The 21823-nt window shown below is 37.7% G+C and overlaps 1 protein-coding gene across 1 annotated transcript in view; it reads left to right on the top strand.

The window, feature by feature from the left end:
• Window positions 1-3102: 3102 nt before the first annotated feature.
• The window catches only part of LOC134797572 (NAD kinase-like), a 60190-nt gene continuing 41469 nt past the window's right edge, over window positions 3103-21823 (top strand). Inside the window, exon 1 of the mRNA XM_063769861.1 lies at window positions 3103-3257. Within this exon, the coding sequence (XP_063625931.1) occupies window positions 3124-3257 (134 nt within the window). The 5' untranslated portion in view covers window positions 3103-3123. The remainder of the gene's footprint in view (window positions 3258-21823) is intronic.

Genomic DNA, 21823 nt, shown 5'->3' with positions numbered 1-21823 from the left:
CTATACATCTCGCTCGCACTCGCATATTAGTGCAAATGGGATGTATAGAAAGTAAATTACGTTCTCGACGGCGTTTATGTCAGTGACAAACTGATGGTAGCCGTACTGAATTGTAATTATATCGATTAATCGAGCTCGACTTATTTAATATAATCTAATGTACGTTTTGTACCTAACACCTTTTAATTTATATTTTTTATTTATGTAGTTGTAGCCTTTTGTACCTATAGCACCTCCTTATACACTACATTAGTGGTTCTCCCTTGGATTGCTAGAGGACGATAAACATTGGGACTCGACTTTAGAGGAAGCTGCGTTGTGCGATTCTCCCTTCAAGCTGCGTGAACTTTTCATAATAATGTTAGTTTTTTGTCAACTTACTGACCCGTTAAGTCTCTGGGAAAAATATAAGGACAGTTTTTCGAACGAGATTAAACGGCAACTTGAGAGAGAATTGCAAAATGGTGCGGAGTTTTACATGGATGAAGTGTATTGATCAGTGTGTGTGATTTGCTGATACCTAGCGGAGGTGTCACGGTTTACCTCGGGGTGGGTTTGCTGATACCTAGCGGAGGTGTCACGGTTTACCTCGGGGTGGGGTTGCTGATACCTAGCTACTGCTTCTCTGTGTACATCAGGGTTCATTTTTTGGTAATTGCTTACGGCAGCTTGGTGATCTGATGATTTGTTTTGCATATATTTATTTGCGGCAGCTTTTAGTTGTTTCTTCCGTGTAGTATTCGTGAACCTGGCACGGCGTTTTTTAGTAACTGTTTTGGTCGCGGTAAGAGATAATGAAGTCTGATTCTAAATGGGGTGGTGGGGTGGTAATCTCTTCATTCCTTCTCGTGGTAATCTTCTTGGCAACCACAGAGAGGAGTGAAGAAGGGGGCTCTGATATTGTGGGTCTTACGAGTAATTCACTGCGAATATATACGTCAAAATGACCGCTAGACAAATCACTTGAAAAATTGCCCCACCGGATTACCCACAGTACCAACTCTCATATATAGCTCATTGTTGCGGTAAACTTCGAAAACCCACGGAAGCAGTTGTCCTGCCGCTACCAACTCGCAGAGACTACCGTAAGTAAACGGGCGCGACATTTCAAGGCAGTATTCAACGGAGCTGGAGTAATTATCACCGTTACTGTTATGAGACATAATAACAAACTCCTCCCAGTTGGCCACCACGTGACTAACGATTTGCTCGCGCACCTCCCTGGCCATCACCTGCGTATCATACAGAAGATAGGAGATGGCGCGAAATAGCCGGCCTAGCCAAGGTTACAATCGCTATCGCTTCGACAACGAAAAGCATTATGTCTCTCTATCACTCTTCCATATTAGCGCGATAGTGACAGTTGCGTTTCGATCGCTAAGGAGAGTAAGCGATTGGCATCTTGGCTACACGGCCTGACAGGCTCCATCTCCAATTATAGGTACTACGGTGTGAGCCAACATGGTCCCATCAATATCCAACGATTCAACAGCCATTGTAGGTATTAGTGAAATTTTCCCTGAGCTAATAGCTAAAAAAATTTACTTTAAGGCATTGCATTCTCAAAAGTCTGGATCACGTGTGGCTGTAAATCAGCGTGTATGTTACAATCGTCTATGCTATCTTCGTAATTAGCATTCCCCACTAGGGGCCATAGTTCACGTCGGCTACGTTATATTTTAATTTTGATCCCATTTTTGTAATTAGCGTCCCACAAAACCATGGAAATGATACCCATATTGATATTTTGAAATTTCAACCCCATTGCACCCCCACCAGGGGGATAATTGTTAACTTCGGCTACGTTAATTTTAATTTTGATGCCATTTTTGTTATTAGCGTCTCAAAATACTATGAAAACGATACCCATATTGATATTTTGAGATATCAACCCTATTGGGGACTTTTCCCCCTCTTAGGGGTTCAATTTTCAAAAAACCTGAAACACGTGTTTACTCATTTATCTTTAGGAATACTCCTGTGAAATTTGGAATAAAATAGTCTAACTAATCTTGTTTCCCCATACAAACTTTGGACCCCCATTTCACTCCTTTAGGGGATGAATTTTGAAAAATCCTTTCTTAGTGGACCCCTAGACCTTATAAGGAATCTAGTTGCCAAATTTGGACTTTCTAGTCCCAGCGGTTTGGGCTGTGCGTTGATTTAAGTCAGTCAGTCAGTCAGTCAGTCAGTCAGTCAGGTCTTTCACGTTTATATATTTAGATATGTATATCGTTGTCTGAGTACCCACAACACAAGCTTTCTTGAGCTTACCGTGGGGCTTAGTCAATTTGCGTAAAAATGTCCTATAATATAAAGAAAAAATAAATAAAAAAAATACTTAAATTGGCTAGCAGTTTACAGCTGTAAATATACTAGTTGACAGATATTAGACTTTAGGTACGGTTGAAAACCATAATAAGTATTTCTTTTCGTGACATTATTATTGTCTCCGTGCTTTTTAATAACAAAAGATTCACCTCTGCCCAAGATTTTTACCAAATTGGAGAACACCATTTTTTACTTGGTAGGTACCTACTATATAGTACCAGAGAGGAACATACTGTCTTTTTCACTATTGATTTGACCAAGCACTGACCAAGTAGGTATAACTTATAGGTACAAGACTTTTCGCTAACCCTTTTACGATTTAAGTATGTTCGTTAATTTTGAAGCTAAGTTTACAAGAGAAAACTAAAACCCGTTTAATTAAGTTGCTATATAGTGTGGCTACGACTTGGCTTAGAGATTAATTCACTACCGTGCCTAATTAGCTCCTGTTTTAATTTTACAATCGAAGTCGAACCAATGATACAATAGTACATTGTGCAACATGGGGCTAAGTTGAATATTGCAAACGAGAGTAAGTTAAATCGCGACGGCTTGCCGGAGCGATTTATAGACTCGAGTTTGCAATATTATTACGCCACGAGTTACACACAATGTTTTTCATCACACTTGCGATACAAAAATTAAGTATAAAGACAAAAAACTGTTAATTATGGCACTAGAAACTTCATAACTCCCTAGGGAGAACGCTTTTTCTATAACTCCCGCTAAACCTGCGTGCAATTCCACATTTACTGAGCGAGTGTGATGAAAAGGTACTTACATATTTACAGAATGATGAACGAACAAGACCTGATGGTGGCGCGCGCGCTGGTGTCGGTGTCACGTGACAATTCGCCAGGCGGCTCCCCGACACCCCTCCGGAAAACACCGCTCACAAATATGGCTGACAGGCTGAAAACATTCAGGTAGGTAAACTTACTTAATTCATGTAATACCCCGGCCACACACTCGTCGAGTGGTATGGGAAGTAATGAGGGAAGTAGTGTCCGACCGAAGGTTCGGTTTCGGTTTCGGCCAGTTTCGGCCAAAAAATCATGTTTCGGCTGTAGTTTCGGTTTCGGCCAAAAAACGGCCGAACCTTTCGGCCGGGCCGAAACTTACGAAATGGTACTTGGGACAAAGACCTAAAGTTGGGGAATAAGTAGAACAACGATATTAATACCTAGGTACATATACTGATTCATGTATAGGTGCCTACAGAAATTAATTGGTTTATTATACTGGACGGTCGACGCAGTCTTAAGAGGCTGTCAATACCTATAACGCGCACACTGCACACTGTCTAATTGTATCGGAGTGAATGAGATAGCACTGACGCATGTTACGGGGCCCTGGGCAAGAGAATAATAAGAAAACTCATCATCTTCCTCGCGTAATCCCGGAATTTTTGCCGAGCCGTGGCAATGGGAACGGGAGCCTAGGGTCCAATTGACAACTAATCCCAAGAATTGGCGTAGGCACTAGTTTTTACGAAAGCGACTGCCATCAGACTGACCTTCTAACCCAGAGAGCAAAGCATGCATTAAGCATATCGGGGCCCCCAGGCAGTGCAAGGTTCGGGGCCCCCTACAGTTAATTCTGCATACAGCATGTTCTGTTGTTCAGTACAGGGAAATAAGTTTGCGTTTTTAATTTCAATCTTCAGGCGTTGGCTGAGTATCAGCTCGGCCTGAGTCGAACGATGTCTTTTTCGCTCTTATTCACTCACTTATTCAGTAATTTTCCTATCTACCTCTAATGGCAAATTTTAAGCGAGGCTAAACTGGCTAAAGGCTACGCTCAACTAGTGCCGCAAAGTTGATTTTCTCAATAGTTAATATTTTGCGAGGCTGAACAGCTGACTATTGATTAAAACGAAGAAAAACCCTTAAAATTGTCCCCAGTACAGTTTTTCATACGAATGCTCGACCTTAGCCTCACTTTTTACCTCAATTTACCATTGGTTTGTGTTCCACATGTCCTCTACTTCAGCTTAGCCTTTGGCCTCGCTGCGCAATGCTCGGCCTGCGGTGTCGCTTTTTAATACAATGGACATTGGTTGGAGTCTGTGCTCAACTACTTATCCTGAAGCTTGAAGCACGGCTTTGACTTAGCATGAAAGTTCGCCTTACTGGGGCACTTCGGACTTTCAGGCCCAAGTGAAGATCGGTATCCGGCCTTGCGATATTGTCAACAAAAAATTTCGCGCTCGCTGCGCTCGCGTTTTTGGCTGGTTTTTTGGTTGTCCCTGTATCTACATTTAACTTGACTGGTGAATGAATAGAGTGAGACCAAGAAAATTCTGCAATGATTTTGATAGCATATGCAGTGCAACTAGTGCAAATGTTATTTATACGTCATAATTTCATAGAACTTTTGACGTTTAATATAACACTTGCACTGCGTGTGTTATCAAAATCGTTGCAGAATTATCTTGGTCTAACTCTAGTAATTTTCTTAAAAAACTGCTTAAGTAACATCAATTTCAAGGACATTGGGTGTTGACAGCCCCGTAATATGTGTGTAAAAGCGGTTTTATGACATTTTTTCAACGATTTTAACAAGTCTACAAAAGTTTCGGTTTCGGTTTCGGTTTCGGCCGAAACTAGAGCCAAAGCCGAACATTCGGTTTCGGTTTCGGTTTCGGCAAAAAAACATGTTTCGGTCGGACACTAGAGGGAAGTATGCGGGCAGTATGCCGTCCGACAACGAGTAGCGCGGCCACACTATTAGGTACGTCTCTGCATACTTCCCATCCACTCGCCGAGTATGTGGCCTACGTTGGTGGGTCGTGAGCCTGGTCGAAGAGGCATTCCAAGAGTAGCGGCAGAGGCAGCGTATCGTATGAGGCACTCTTTGACCATATTCTACACTATATTCTATACTTACATGCTGCTTCTGGCATCTTAGTTTGTAAGTTTGTAACAGAGTATTGTTGAAATACATGTAGGTGAGATCTCTCATATTAGTCAAACATATCGTCCATATCGAAACCTCTTAACCTCTTATTTTACTCCGATCCGTTATTTCGGGTTATTTTATTTGACATTTGAATTGCCAGTTTATAAAACATAAAATTAAACGCGTTTCTGACTACGCTATTTCTCGTTTACATTCTCCCTATCTTTCGGTATTTCCCTTAAATTTCTCTATCGTTCCTATCCGATAAATAGCAAATAGAATATAATATAATCACTAGTTTTAGAATACCTACGTCCGATAAATAGGGCCCGAGAAAGAAGTTTATAATTACGTACGTATTATTAATTTAAAAACTTACAATAAATTTCAGTAACTATACAAAAAAAAGGTACTTAATGTTTTATAATAAATAAATGATGTGGTTTTTTTTAGTCTTTAAAAAATGTTAAGGCCGCTCTAGTAGTCATCGATAATCGTATGTGATTTTCAATTTTACAATACATTGCGGCGTTTCATCGATCGATTGAATTCGTTGCTCCATTTAGTGGTATCCAGACGGGACTGATCAAATCGATCGATTTGATCAGAAATGAAATTGGCTTCAATCTCCAATTTTAGATTTATGGTGATATTAGAGCCCTCTAAATTGACAAAATGCCCCGGAACGATCGGATCGGATCCGTAATATCGGTCATTATTGGTGGTTGAATTCGGCGAGCCAAATTGGCGTTTGCGTCCGCTCGTCCTGATTCGATCGGGCAATTTAATCAGATTGGCGAAAAATTTACTAATCTGGATACCCCTTTAGCCAGCAATTTTCTAAATAGAATCGCTTGTCATTTGTTGCAACGTGTATAGAAGCCTGAAAATTAGGTATGGCAGCACTGCGTAAAGCCCCTGCTACACGGCAGCCGACAAGCCTACTAACCGTCTGACCTTGGTCTGTCCTTGGTGTGTGGGTCCGTCTGAGTTGTCTGGCTAGACGGTGGCAAACCACAGTGTGTTCAGAACTCGCGGACGGACAACACGTATTGCAAGCGCACAAAATGGCTCCTAACCTTTCAGAAAGTTGGCGTGGCATTAGTACCTACTCAGTGGCGTATGGCCTTAAGGGCGGCGTATGCCACCCCTGGCGGATTGCATTTTGTTTTTCTTCCTTCACTTCTGGGGCGGCAAAACTTATTAGCCGGGGCGCCAAATTTCATAACCTACCTACTCATACTAGTGCAATGACAAAAAAATAAGTTTTTGGCAAAAAAATAATATTTGGTACAAGCTTTTAAGGGTCATCCATTAATTACGTCACACGAATTTCTAGGTTTTTTTTACCCCTCCCCCCCTCCTTGTCACACTTGGTCACATTTGGCAAACCCCTCCCCCCTGGTGTGACGTCACATTTCTTCAACGAAATCGGCAAATATTTATTTAATATTTTAACAAAATATTTTTGACAAAATAAATATTAGTAATTTTATAACCCAAAACCGATTAAGAATTAAAATTAAACCAATAAAAACGATTATCGTTTCAAAACCTTGTTATTTAAATGATAATTAGCGTATAAAATTATTTAAATACATTTTCGGTTACTGATGAAGTTAAAGTGACGTCACAAAGTTTATGACTCCCCCCTCCCCCTTGTCACAACATGTCACATTTTCTTGACCCCCTCCCTCCCCCTAAACGTGTGATGTAATTAATGGATGACCCCTTATCGCTGACTGTACTTTTCTTTCCAGAGGCATCTAATACTCATCGAGACAATTCTAAAAACCCCAAACACAATTAGGTCGCGTTGTTCTATCACAGCGTTCCTATGGCCACCTCCTGTCTCCATCATCAGATCAGCTCTATGGTACCATAATAATGCATTGTCACCCGACTTATATATGTATGCAAATTTTCAGCTCCATTGGAAACTAGAAAGTGGGTCTAATTTAACTTGCAAGATTTGACCCGTAAAAACATATTTACATACTTACATTAGGTATATTGCAAGTTACTAAAAAGTTTGTAAAAAAAGAAAAGGGTATATGAATGAAACGCTGGCTCAAAAAACGGCATTTGTTGAGTCATTTCAACTTAATGAATTCGCTGGACTACGCTACGGGGACATACATAACTTTCTGAGAATGAAGAGGAAAGTATTTGATGAAGTATTAGAAATGCTACTGAGTACCCATGGCATGGCTATTAACCACACGAGCGCACACGGCGCGTCCTTCAAGCGAAATGGCCTAGTGCGGTCGGCGTCGGGCGGCTACACGGTTCCGGACCGACCGCTCAGACCGCGGTCGCTGGCGCGCGCTCGCATGCCAAGGGCGTCCGGAGGTCAAACCAAATTTTGTTGGTAACAACTGTCTACACGGTCCGGGACAGACCAAGGCCACGCGGTTTGGGGGCTTGTCGGCTGCCGTGTAGCAGGGGCTTAACTGTCAAAAGCGTCAGTGACGACAGGGGTACTTTATTTTCATGGATTATAACCTAAAATAAGGGCGAACAATCCCCAATTTTATATTATAAATAATAGCGATCAATGTTTTTTGTGATTATTGTCTAAAGTCGAATGATTTTTTAAAAGAATGGCTGAAAAAAGTGTGAAAATTGAGGACAAAACGTCAATCAAGAGTGTATTAAAGGCGGATAATAAAATCAAACAAAAACGTCCAGCCACAAGCAAAGAAGCCGAAGAAGATGAGGAAAGGTAGGTCAATACATATTAACTAACCTACCAAGCACACATACCTACAAAAAGAATGCCATAGAATCTAAATGATCATATTTTCACTCTCTTTGTTTTGTTGAGCTGAGGTCTAGTTTGTCTGGGTTCAAGCAGCTGATTTATAATAACAAACATAAACATTATGCTAAATTGACGTGACAAACGTTAGTAACTTGCCAATATCAATAGCTATATTTATTTAAATAGTACTTAAATTACCTATTGTATTAAAGAATTTTATCATACATTTCATTAAGGTGTATTGGGGTAATTCCGAATACTTCAGAATATCGGGTAAATCAGAAAATCACCCTTAATTCCACCTATTTACAGTCCATTTTTGGAATGACCTGATAATTTTAAGTATTCGGGTTTACCCGAATATACCTAAATAAGCATTTATAATATTGAAATCTCTGATGACAGTGTGATTAACATAAATTTCTCTGCCAGATCTGCTTATTGATATCTGAGCATGATAGTTGCATGTGTAACTGTTTTTCGTCAGCATTTACACAACAGGAACCATTACATTACTTCTTGAAGCTGTTAATATCATTAGGTAATTAATTAGGTATGGTAAAAGCCCTTCATGATGAATACTTTAATACAGTGTTTTTCAAACTTTTTTATGATGCAACCCCCTTAGTATGAACAAAATGTTATGCTTATGTATTGTTTTAAGGCTGGCAGAGGCCCACAGTTTGAGAAACACTGCCTTAATATAAAAACCACACATACTTCTTTAGGCAGCAATTTATTGTAAGATAGATTTAGCTGCATGTAGACTGAATAAACAGAAGTTTTCATACTACAGCCTGTGGGCCAGGTTTGAATTGGAAGCCCTTCCGGTCCAGCGCATGCATAAAAAGGGGAAGAGCCATTAAAAAAATTTTTTAGAATTTTACATTTGATTGTGCTATAAGACATGCTTCAATTGTTTCTTATACATTTGTGATACAAAAGGTCTTAACAAACAGATAGTCTGGGAAGTGATCCTATAATTAATGCTGTTTATTTTTAAATAATTTTTGTACTTGAACTTAATTGTGATAAAATATCACCCAAAAATTTAATGAATGTTGTACCTGTAGCATTGGGGATTAAATAATTCAGGATTTCAATATATAAGGCATATGTAATTAATAACAGCATATTCTTATTTGTACAAAATTTAAATACCAAATCGATAAAATACTTTACTCATTGACTTAAGTACGTATTTACGTACAAAATTGCTGCTAAATCATGAGTTAGTATAATGCAAACGCCTGTCCATTTACATTAGCAATGCTTCATCAAATGTTGCAGTTATTAATCAATGTGTAGGCGTATGTAACACACATCACACGCCAATTTAATAGCCATTTGGGATATAATTATTCTTTCTTATTGCATCTTAATAGTTGGTTAAAGATACTTAACTAATGCGCAAAATTGAGATGCAATTTTCTTAGCTGGAATTTAGAATTAGGTCGACAGATTGACTTGAAATTAAGTGGTCATTTTAGATAATAGAACACACTTATTCCCGCCGCTTCTTAAATGCAACTCTTGTAAAAAAGTAGGTCAAACACGTTAGAGCTAACTCTCCGATATGTTTGACGTCACGCCACCGCTTCTTATTTTATATTTTTAAAGGAATTACGGGATCATTGAACTTTCCGTCTCGCCCACTCTATTAACACAATATCGCATTACGCCTACAAAAGCGCTCGTTCGCGTAATTGATTGTCGCCTAGCCTAGCTTCCCGGTTAGCTTCCAAGCCACTTCACTACATTGTTGATCTAGCTCCTCGCTCTCCTAACCTTGATCGCCTGACACCATTGTATCATGTAAAGCAGTTGAGCGGTACAGGCGTGCGGTTTTCAAACCGCAGGACCAGGACGTGGCCTCAAACCTCATGACTTATATTCGAGTAGTAATTTGATAATTATGAGTTGCTTTAATTTCATAAAACATCAGGAGGGAATGTGCAAATAACTTCAGGGTGAGTATGATCTCTCCAATGTTTTCTTCCCGAAATATGCTAGCGGGGGAAGTACAGCTCAAACCCTCTTATATGTACAATCAAAGGAGGCACATGCCCAGCTGTGCGACGAAGCTAGTTGATGATAGTTATAAATGTGTCTTGTAAATATTTAATACAATATTAAGATCTTACAATATCATCATAATTTAAATATATTTTATATTCAATTCATATTTGCGCGAATGTAACATGCAACATAACAATAATATAAGGGCTCTGGGCAAGCTTACACTCTGAATTTCTCTTTTACTTTCATCAAGACGTAATTAGAGTGACAGAAAAATGCCCGCAATTGACGAACTTCGATTTTCGCGGTTATACCTAGCCCTGGTCATCGACGTACAAAAAATCTTACACACTATGTATGTACATACTCGTATGTATGGAGTCTGTCGAATCAACTCCAGGGCTTAGTGAGGAAATTTGGGGCATGCAGTCTTCTCAGAAAATGTAATGACCTAATTATCTACCCGTGTAGGAATAATACGAACCGTGTCACTTGGTATCTTATAATTTTTCAAACATGTGGTGTTGAATAAAAACGTGACCGAGATTTTTTAAACAGTTGCGCTTTGAAATTATAAATTAATGACGTAGCATTATATGTATAGTAGGTACAGAGGAGATACTTTAAAACTTAAGTTTGCACGAAAAGCACTTTTTCGTGATTAAGTATATGTTGCCGCATTTATACTTATACAATTATATATAAGTACCTACACCTACGGGTATATTTCAGGCCAATGATACGGTATTGCGTGGTAAATTGTTGATATTTCATTGACGTGTTAATGCCGAATAGTAGTAGGTGTCTAATCATTAAAATACCGTTCAAATATTTTGCTATGTTACAAGATCCGTTGGTTTTGTAAATTTGAAATTGGACAGTCAATAAACAATGCTAGCGGAAATGCATTTTTTAGCGTAAACATTAAACAACAATAAGGTATGCTCTGTTTTTATATACCAATTCGATGATGCGAGTGTTGCGGTATGGCCAAAATTAGCGTCCATATACCACGTGTCCCAAAATTCAACGATAAGCTGGCACCAGAAGATGGACCTGCTCAAGACTACACGAGGAAAAAAAAATATCTCTATTTATTATGGAATTACAAAAAAAAAAAATTCGACACCCCTAACGGTATTCTGGTATTTTAAGGGTTGTGGTGGATAGCAGTGCTACTTAGGTTGCCGCTACAAAAAAAAAACAGAAATATTTGAAAAATTGTAGACATGGTCGTTAAAAATACCATTAGGGGTGTCGATTTTCATTTTTTTGTAATTCCATAATAAATTGAGATATTTTATTTTTATTTTTTTTCCTCGAGTAGTCATGAGCAGGTCCATCTTCTGGTGTTAGCTTATCGTTGAATTTGGGGACACGTCGTATTTAGGATACGTGTGCTCAATCAATACGATACTTATGAAAATGCCAATCGTTTGCGCCGTATTAGCAAAGTGTTCTTTTACTATGGCCGTAGCGAAGAAAACGATAATGTCTCTCTGTAGTACTTATATGGAAGAGTGAGAGAAACGCATTATCGTTTCGTTCGCTACGGCGTAAACGATTGGTATCTTGGCTAGGCCCTCAGGTGTCGACCCGGCTTTAGTATACCTACCTAATTTTACACACCTAATCTTTTCCCTTTCAAACATCTTAAATTTTGACTTTATACGACGACTGGCGTGACGATAATCTAGAAACATCGACCCCAGAGGCGCTACCGCGAAAACCGAAATTCGCAAATTGCGGGGATCTTTCTCTTTTACTCCAATGAAGGCGTAATTAGAGTGACAGAGATAAATGCCCGCAATTTGCGAACTTCGATTTTCGCGGTTATAGGCCACTTTTCCTCCGATATATAATTTCTAAAATATTAGTTTTGTACAAGTACAGTCAACAACAGAGCTATGAATACAGGCAAAGTGCCAAAAATATGTATACACGACCTTAATGTACAGGCAATAAAGTACTGTATACATATTTTTGACACTTTGCCTGTATTCATAGCTCTGTTGTTGACTGTACTGTCATTGATCTTTTGATCCTACTTTCCATACTCTGTATTTACTCAAATGTTTGCAGTCTGACATTTACATTGTACTTAAGTCGAAAAATAAATGTGCATTTCTATCAACGAAGTTGATAGGTAGGTACCTAATTAATTTTTGACCGAAGCGTAGCGAAGGTCTACGTTTTGACTCGGGCATTTTGCTTTCGTATGTCCGTCCGGATGATCTCCTGTACAGGTCACAATTCTCAACCGATTCTCGTGAAATTTTGTGACCAGATTCTATGAGTAAAATTTTTTTTTTTGTCGATCCGGTTTTTGGAAATTTTCAAAAATGGAGGAGTCGTGATACCTCGCGCTTAAGCAAATAGTCGTATCGATATCATAAGAGTATTTTCTTTTTGAGACATATTTACATAGTCAATGGCAAAAAATGCAGTAAAATTGTATTGCTGGTTTAGGCGGCATTTAGATATTTAGTTTTTACTCGAGAATTAGTAGCCGAATTTCGTCAGCTAAGAATTCTCATGGCGCATTTTGTAAACATTCGCTTTTTTTGTTTGCACACAGAAAGTCTGGTTTCGATCCCCAGTAAGACATAACTTTTTGTATTTTTTTAAATTAATTAAAAATTTCGTATTGTTGATTGATCAAACCGCTGTGTGGCGCTGTCATCGTGCACGGTCCCAATAAGCTATGCTCGCGAGGTCTACAGCTCACAGAGCCACTAGTTTTTAAGTTGTATATGCCCGCGACTTCGACCACGTTTAACTTGTGAATGGCACTCCCATACAAACTTCCACCCGCCTAAATCACCTGCATAATAAGATATATTTCCTTAGTAAAAGAATCTTATATGTTCCATTCCACCCTTAACACATTCGCTGTTCATTCGTCCCTTTCTAATTATATTTTATAGAAAAATAGATTTTAGGGAGATGAGGGGCTCCCACGGTCGCGATATCGTTTTGGCAGAAAATAAGTTTAAAATGTTTTGTATTAAGTAATACTTGCTAATCAGTCTATTCGATAAACATGATGTCAAAGGTTTTTGATAAGCACTCCATACGATATCATGCTGCTAAAATTCGCTTATGGCCATCGATCAATCCTTCACTATTCCAAAATACTACGTTATATACTACCATGCACAATCTTACACAGATCGACCTAGCCCCAAACTAATAAGCAAAACTTGTACTTGTACTATGGGTCCTATTAGGTAACCTTTGTATTAGTATTATTTAGAAGCAATCAATATGAAAAGCATAATTGCACAAGTCATTACTTCCAATTCAAACGATCACTTTCACTGAACTTAATTCAGGACAATGGGGTCTAATTAAAAATAGGATTCGGAGAATGGCTTGCATGCTAACATAATTAGAGCACTTTCATTATTAAATTGCTTTGCTTATGATTATGACAGAACGCTTATTTCCATCGCGATCGCTTTATGTTTGACGAGAAGAGATTATTTTATACAACTTTTGTATAAAATATCTCCGTTGGAGTTTGAAGTCAGGTTTAGCAAATAACGAATGTCAAAACGTACCATCACGCTCCGCGATTGTTGCGCCATTTAGGGTCCTAGCTCCTAGCTAAATTGGTTGTTCAATGCTTACGCTATAGAATTTCCAATTTAGCAAGAACCTTAAATGGAATAACAATCACAGAGCGTGACTGTACTTAAGTTACGGTGCACTAAGAATTCGAAGTTTCCGTAGTTGTTTTATATGCTATACACTTAAAATATAATTGTAATAAATTGTCTTGGAATGCACTTCGGGGACTTCAGGCTTCCTTGTCTTCCAAAACGGACATGGTTCTAATGCTCACCATACATTCTTATAAATACATATTTTTCCACATGTAACATACTCTTTCCACCGAAGCTCAATGGCAGTGTAGCGCTCCCTGAATTTTTTATGCCTTTCACCTTTACACAATAGGGGAAGGTTGCACACAGAAAGATAATTTGTAATATATTTCCTAATAATTTTCAGTGCACTATAGTTAACATTAATCTATCGTTAGCAATTAGTGTTACAAGGCGAGGCCATTCAGCCTAGACTTTCACGCTAATGCCGGCCCTAGGTTCACAGAAACTGGACGATATTCAACTTGTAGAACAGAGGTTTCTTTCACATTCCGTGTCAACGGCTCTTGGCCCAGTTTCTTTCACTACAGTTCCTGCAACTGCATTGGCCTATTTCTCAATCGTATAATTTTTTTACGCTTGGTTTTCGCTGATCGTAAGATGTTTGAAAAATGGATTTTTACTTTTGTTATTCTTTTGTCACTCTTAAAATGATTAACTTGTTTGAATTTGTCTATGTAAGGTACACATACTGGTGCTCGACGCGGTCCCATCATTATCATCTTCATCTTGAAACTTTTAAGTCATTGTCAATAGAGGTGACAGCGAGGTGTCATCTATTGGGCATTAGCATGTCGAGCACTAGTAGGTACGTTTACCTTAAATATTTCTTGTTTATAAAAATATATTAACCTTCTTTCTAATTTAGTAAATATACAGTATTATGTACATGTAATTATGAAAAAGCAAGAATAACAATTTTTTTGAATAATATCTCGATATGTTAATGTTTCATTGTTCTTGCACACAATGTTGAATCACAATTAAAAGATTTTTCTGTAGCGTTCAGTGAAATGTTGTATTTCCTGAACATACTTCGATGTAAGAAGATATAAATAATTTTGCATTTCCGATATGAACGAATCCTTGTAGGTATGCCTAGCTAAGGATTTAACTTTGTAGTTTGGTATTTGACCTCTATTGAGCTCAAACGCCTGTAATTCTTATTTTGCTGAATTAATATTCAGATCAGAATACATAAAATAAAAGTATTCATGTTTATGCCGTATCGAACCAGTTGGGGCAATCAAATGAATCAGATACTTAACTACTTAATTATTAAACTGAATTAGTCATTTTAAAGTATACCAAAGTGACTAAATAAACTGGTGGGAACAGTGATCGCTAATCGGGTTCCATTGACGCATACACGCCTGCTAGAATAAATGCGTCACAGCGCAGGAACACACGTCTTCAGAATATAAACATAGGGCAGCTGTAAAATTAGTAAACGAGTAGAGTTAGAACTTGAAGTTATAAAGTTCACACATCATATTTATTGTAGGACAGAAATCTGCCCTGCATAATTAGTTAGAGTTAAACCAAGAAAAGTCTGCAGAAATTTTAATAATAGCCCACGCAGTGCAAGTGTTCTTTTAAACGTCAAACGTCTATGAAACTGTGACATATAAATAACATACAACAACAGGCTATCAAAATCGCTGCAGACTTTTCTTGGTCTAACTCTACGCTCTTGCTATGTCCCTCCACGCATCACAGTCGTAACAACCAGTGTAAAGTCAAATAAACAATTGAATACGTTTTCCAATGGCTGTCACGGCTGTGCGTGTTGGGCTGCTGGGTCAGAGCTGCCACATTACGGACAATATCTGGGAGACCGATCTTTGCTCGGAAAACATAAAAACTCAAAAATGCGCGTTTTGCCAAAGATAAGACCTAGTTAGATCGATTTTTCGCCCCCTAAAGGAAAACCCCATACCTATAGCAAATCTCATCGAAATCGTTAGTGCCGTTTCCGAGATCCCCGAAATATATACTTATATGTATAAATAAATAAATATACAAGAATTGCTCGTTTAAAGGTATAAGATAGATATTGAAACCCGACGCTTCTGATACTCAAATCTCATGAGTCATAACATAAGTCATTTAAGATCATCAACCCGACTTAATTATGCACTTGTTGCTGCAGAATTGATGCACATGCATTACCTCGTTACGCTATGATTCACTCGTTTGAGCTTAATTTACTTTCCTTTAACACGTAATTAAGAAATTGCTCGTAATTTTTTAATTAAGGAAATTTTTAGATTGTTTTTATACTTGGGTTTGCGCGGCTCTGAGTGATTCATTTTAATTGAAATGAATAAATAATGTACTGTTTATTAGTAAAAGTTGTTGAAAAGTTGCGTTGGTCGTCTATTTGTGAAGGTAGTTCTCAACAGAAGGTAAACGTGAATGCATCAGTAGGTAATACTCCGAAGCAAGACAATCGCATGCGCGATAAGCGAGTATTGATACCATGCGATGCCCTCGCGCCACGCGATGATCATGCGCCAGCGCGCATAAGTCATAACATCAGAGGGCCTGCCGCGAACACCGAAGTTTGCAATTAAGGCGTATTTAGAGTGGCTTCGGTGTTCGCTATATGTTCGCTATATGTGTTATAACCATAGCCCTGTAAACAAGCCTATCCGCTTACTGATACACTACATTAGTCGTTCGTGTTACATTAATTGTATTTGTAAATTGGGCACGTGATGCAAAGGGATGAAATTCTTGTGATGAGAAAGGAATTACGAATGAATGTGGCGAAATGTAAGAGGAAAGGCATAAAAACCAAGGAAAGGTGATAGACAGGATAAACCGTGTGAGAGATGGTATGATAATGACTCCTGGCTGACATGCTGCGCTGACTCCAAGCGAATGGACAAATTAATGATGATGTTTTATTTTGTAAACATACCTATTAACTTAGAAGTGTAACAATTGGTCAATGCCTCCAGTAGCGTCCAGTAGGTACGTCCAATGTCAAGCATCACGATTTGGCCCGACCCGAATCATGATTCACGATCGTCTTAATCACTGTTGTAAATCACGGTGATAAGTTGATAACGACCATCGTGTATTCCTAATAATATTTAAGGGCAGACGAACCAGTACTAAATGATCTACAAATCCATTGAAACTATTCAGAATTGGAGATTTCACTTATACTGGGTCTCCTAAGCTGTTGCATTAAATAACAGTCTGCGATTCCGAGTTTGGCAGCTTCGAATCGCCGAGCCTAGACAACAGAGATGTGAAAAATACTTTATAAAAAGTATTTAAATACAAAATACAAATACTTCCTTGATATACTATTTCAAATGCAAAATACAAAATAGTTTTTGAAATTGTATTTAAAATACAAAATACGAAATAGGTAATTTCAAAATACTTTTTAAAAATACTTTGCGATAAAAGGTACTCTGAATAGTGAATACCTAGTCTGAATTAAAAAGTATTACTCGGAATTTCCAAGTTGAAAAGACTCTTTATTCTTTGAAAACAGTGTGTCAATTATCAGTCCTCTATCTAAAGTGCAAATTTCTTGTTGTTTGTTCTTATTAACCGGTAGGATGGATGGATGATGGTTTTTAACGGCCCATTTATAAAAGCATTAATTTAGATTTGTAATGTTTTACAGCTAGTATAATGCCTCTCGTTAGTGTGATGAAAACGTCTCGTTTGTGTTTCACCAGGGCAGAAATGTTTGTTCTCCTCTCGTGCCTTGAAACCCTCGCAACACTCAAGATTCCACTGTTTTAACCACTCGATACGCTTACGAACGCTGGTACGAACAACATTCTGTCTCGGTGATAAGGTTCAAATTAGTATGGCAAAAAAAGTGACAACTCGCTCCAGTTTAAACAATATAACTTCATGGTATAGAAGCCTTTATTCATTGCCTTCGTTTCGGATTCCTGAAAATTTGGTATGGCAGCACTGCGTAACTGTCAAAAGCGTTAGTGACGACAGGGAGGGACGTCTACTTTATTTTCATAGATTATAACCTAAAATAAGGGCGAAAAATCCCCAATTTTATATTATAAATAATAGCGATCAATGTTTTTTGTGATTCTTGTCTAAAGTCGAATGATGTTTTAAAAGAATGGCTGAAAAAAGTGTGAAAATTGAGGACAAAACGTCAATCAAGAGTGTATTAAAGGCGGATAATAAAATCAAACAAAAACGTCCAGCCACAAGCAAAGAAGCCGAAGAAGATGAGGAAAGGTAGGTCAATACATATTAACTAACCTACCAAGCACACATACCTACAAAAAGAATGCCACAGAATCTAAATGATCATATTTTCACTCTCTTTGTTTTGTTGAGCTGAGGTCTACTTTGTCTGGGTTCAAGCAGCTGATTTATAATAACAAACATAAACATTATGCTAAATTGACGTGACAAACGTTAGTAACTTGCCAATATCAATAGCTATATTTATTTAAATAGTACTTAAATTACCTATTGTATTAAAGAATTTTATCATACATTTTATTAAGGTGTATTGGGGTAATTCCGAATACTTCAGAATATCGGGTAAATCAGAAAATCACCCTTAATTCCACCTATTTACAGTCCATTTTTGGAATGACCTGATAATTTTAAGTATTCGGGTTTACCCGAATATACCTAAATAAGCATTTATAATATTGAAATCTCTGATGACAGTGTGATTAACATAAATTTCTCTGCCAGATCTGCTTATTGATATCTGAGCATGATAGTTGCATGTGTAACTGTTTTTCGTCAGCATTTACACAACAGGAACTATTACATTACTTCTTGAAGCTGTTAATATCATTAGGTAATTAATTAGGTATGGTAAAAGCCCTTCATGATGAATACTTAAATACAGTGTTTTTCAAACTTTTTTTATGATGCAACCCCCTTAGTATGAATAAAATGTTATGCTTATGTATTGTTTTAAGGCTGGCAGAGGCCCACAGTTTGAGAAACACTGCCTTAATATAAAAACCACACATACTTCTTTAGGCAGCAATTGATTGTAAGATAGATTTAGCTGCATGTAGACTGAATAAACAGAAGTTTTCATACTACAGCCTGTGGGCCAGGTTTGAATTGGAAGCCCTTCCGGTCCAGCGCATGCATAAAAAGGGGAAGAGCCATTAAAAAAATTTTTTAGACTTTTACATTTGATTGTGCTATAAGACATGCTTCAATTGTTTCTTATACATTTGTGATACAAAAGGTCTTAACAAACAGATAGTCTGGGAAGTGATCCTATAATTAATGCTGTTTATTTTTAAATATTTTTTTTACTTTAACTTAATTGTGATAAAATATCACCCAAAAATTTAATGAATGTTGTACCTGTAGCATTGGGGATTAAATAATTCAGGATTTCAATATATAAGGCATATGTAATTAATAACAGCATATTCTTATTTGTACAAAATTTAAATACCAAATCGATAAAATACTTTACTCATTGACTTAAGTACGTATTTACGTACAAAATTGCTGCTAAATCATGAGTTAGTATAATGCAAACGCCTGTCCATTTACATTAGCAATGCTTCATCAAATGTTGCAGTTATTAATCAATGTGTAGGCGTATGTAACACACATCACACGCCAATTTAATAGCCATTTGGGATATAACTATTCTTTCTTATTGCATCTTAATAGTTGGTTAAAGATACTTAACTAATGCGCAAAATTGAGATGCAATTTTCTTAGCTGGAATTTAGAATTAGGTCGACAGATTGACTTGAAATTAAGTGGTCATTTTAGATAATAGAACACACTTATTCCCGCCGCTTCTTAAATGCAACTCTTGTAAAAAAGTAGGTCAAACACGTTAGAGCTAACTCTCCGATATGTTTGACGTCACGCCACCGCTTCTTATTTTATATTTTTAAAGGAATTACGGGATCATTGAACTTTCCGTCTCGCCCACTCTATTAACACAATATCGCATTACGCCTACAAAAGCGCTCGTTCGCGTAATTGATTGTCGCCTAGCCTAGCTTCCCGGTTAGCTTCCAAGCCACTTCACTACATTGTTGATGTAGCTCCTCGCTCTCCTAACCTTGATCGCCTGACACCATTGTATCATGTAAAGCAGTTGAGCGGTACAGGCGTGCGGTTTTCAAACCGCAGGACCAGGACGTGGCCTCAAACCTCATGACTTATATTCGAGTAGTAATTTGATAATTATGAGTTGCTTTAATTTCATAAAACATCGGGAGGGAATGTGCAAATAATTTCAGGGTGAGTATGATCTCTCCAATGTTTTCTTCCCGAAATATGCTAGCGGGGGAAGTACAGCTCAAACCCTCTTATATGTACAATCAAAGGAGGCACATGCCCAGCTGTGCGACGAAGCTAGTTGATGATAGTTATAAATGTGTCTTGTAAATATTTAATACAATATTAAGATCTTACAATATCATCATAATTTAAATATATTTTATATTCAATTCATATTTGCGCGAATGTAACATGCAACATAACAATAATATAAGGGCTCTGGGCAAGCTTACACCCTGAATTTCTCTTTTACTTTCATCAAGACGTAATTAGAGTGACAGAAAAATGCCCGCAATTGACGAACTTCGATTTTCGCGGTTATACCTAGCCCTGGTCATCGACGTACAAAAAATCTTACACACTATGTATGTACATACTCGTATGTATGGAGTCTGTCGAATCAACTCCAGGGCTTAGTGAGGAAATTTGGGGCATGCAGTCTTCTCAGAAAATGTAATGACCTAATTATCTACCCGTGTAGGAATAATACGAACCGTGTCACTTGGTATCTTATAATTTTTCAAACATGTGGTGTTGAATAAAAAAGTGACCGAGATTTTTTAAACAGTTGCGCTTTGAAATTATAAATTAATGACGTAGCATTATATGTATAGGTACAGAGGAGATACTTTAAAACTTAAGTTTGCACGAAAAGCACTTTTTCGTGATTAAGTATATGTTGCCGCATTTATACTTATACAATTATATATAAGTACCTACGGGTATATTTCAGGCGAATGATACGGTATTCCGTGGTAAATTGTTGATATTTCATTGACGTGTTAATGCCGAATAGTAGTAGGTGTCTAATCATTAAAATACCGTTCAAATATTTTGCTATGTTACAAGATCCGTTGGTTTTGTAAATTTGAAATTGGACAGTCAATAAACAATGCTAGCGGAAATGCATTTTTTAGCGTAAACATTAAACAACAATAAGGTATGCTCTGTTTTTATATACCAATTCGATGATGCTAGTGTTGCGGTATGGCCAAAATTAGCGTCCATATACCACGTGTCCCAAAATTCAACGATAAGCTGGCACCAGAAGATGGACCTGCTCAAGACACGAGGAAAAAAAAAAATCTCTATTTATTATGGAATTACAAAAAAATTAAATTCGACACCCCTAATGGTATTCTGGTATTTTAAGGGTTGTGGTGGATAGTTTGGATGGTGGATTATTTTTCAGAAAATATTTTAATTTGTTTTTATCAAGTAGAAACACTACTATATAAATTATAAACTGAAATAAATGTCATATACTAAGAAAAAGTGACCAAGGCCTCCAGTGCCCCAGAAAAATAATTTAATTTGTTCAAATACTTCATAGTATTGATTGGCAGCGCCATCTCTCTCGCTAGCTCGGTATCATCATGAGAATGATCCAGATAGAAGGTTCGAACCATACTGTTCTACCTTAGAGATGGCCAGGGGGCGCCACAAGCCTTCAGTAGGAAGTGCATATACTTGGAAAATTTGACTAATGTCGCTGTGGCCCGGTGGCCGAGTGGTTCAGGCACCTGCCGCGATAGCAGAGGACGCTGGTTCGATTCCAGCCTGGGGCACTGGAGGCCTTGGTCACTTTTTCTTAGTATATGACATTTATTTCAGTTTGCAGTAAAATTGTATTGCTGGTTTAGGCGGCATTTAGATACTTAGTTTTTACTCGAGTATTAGTAGCCGAATTTCGTCAGCTTAGCTAAGAACTCTCATGGCGCATTTTGTAAACATTCGCTTTTTTTCTTTGCACACAGAAAGTCTGGTTTCGATCCCCAGTAAGACATAACTTTTTGTATTTTTTTTAATTAATTAAAAATGTCGTATTGTTAGTTGATCAAACCGCTGTGTGGCG

The sequence above is a fragment of the Cydia splendana genome, chromosome 15 (genome assembly GCF_910591565.1).
Source record: "Cydia splendana chromosome 15, ilCydSple1.2, whole genome shotgun sequence".
Classification (NCBI taxonomy): Eukaryota; Metazoa; Arthropoda; class Insecta; order Lepidoptera; family Tortricidae; genus Cydia; species Cydia splendana.
This window is presented reverse-complemented; position numbering and strand designations above follow the sequence as displayed.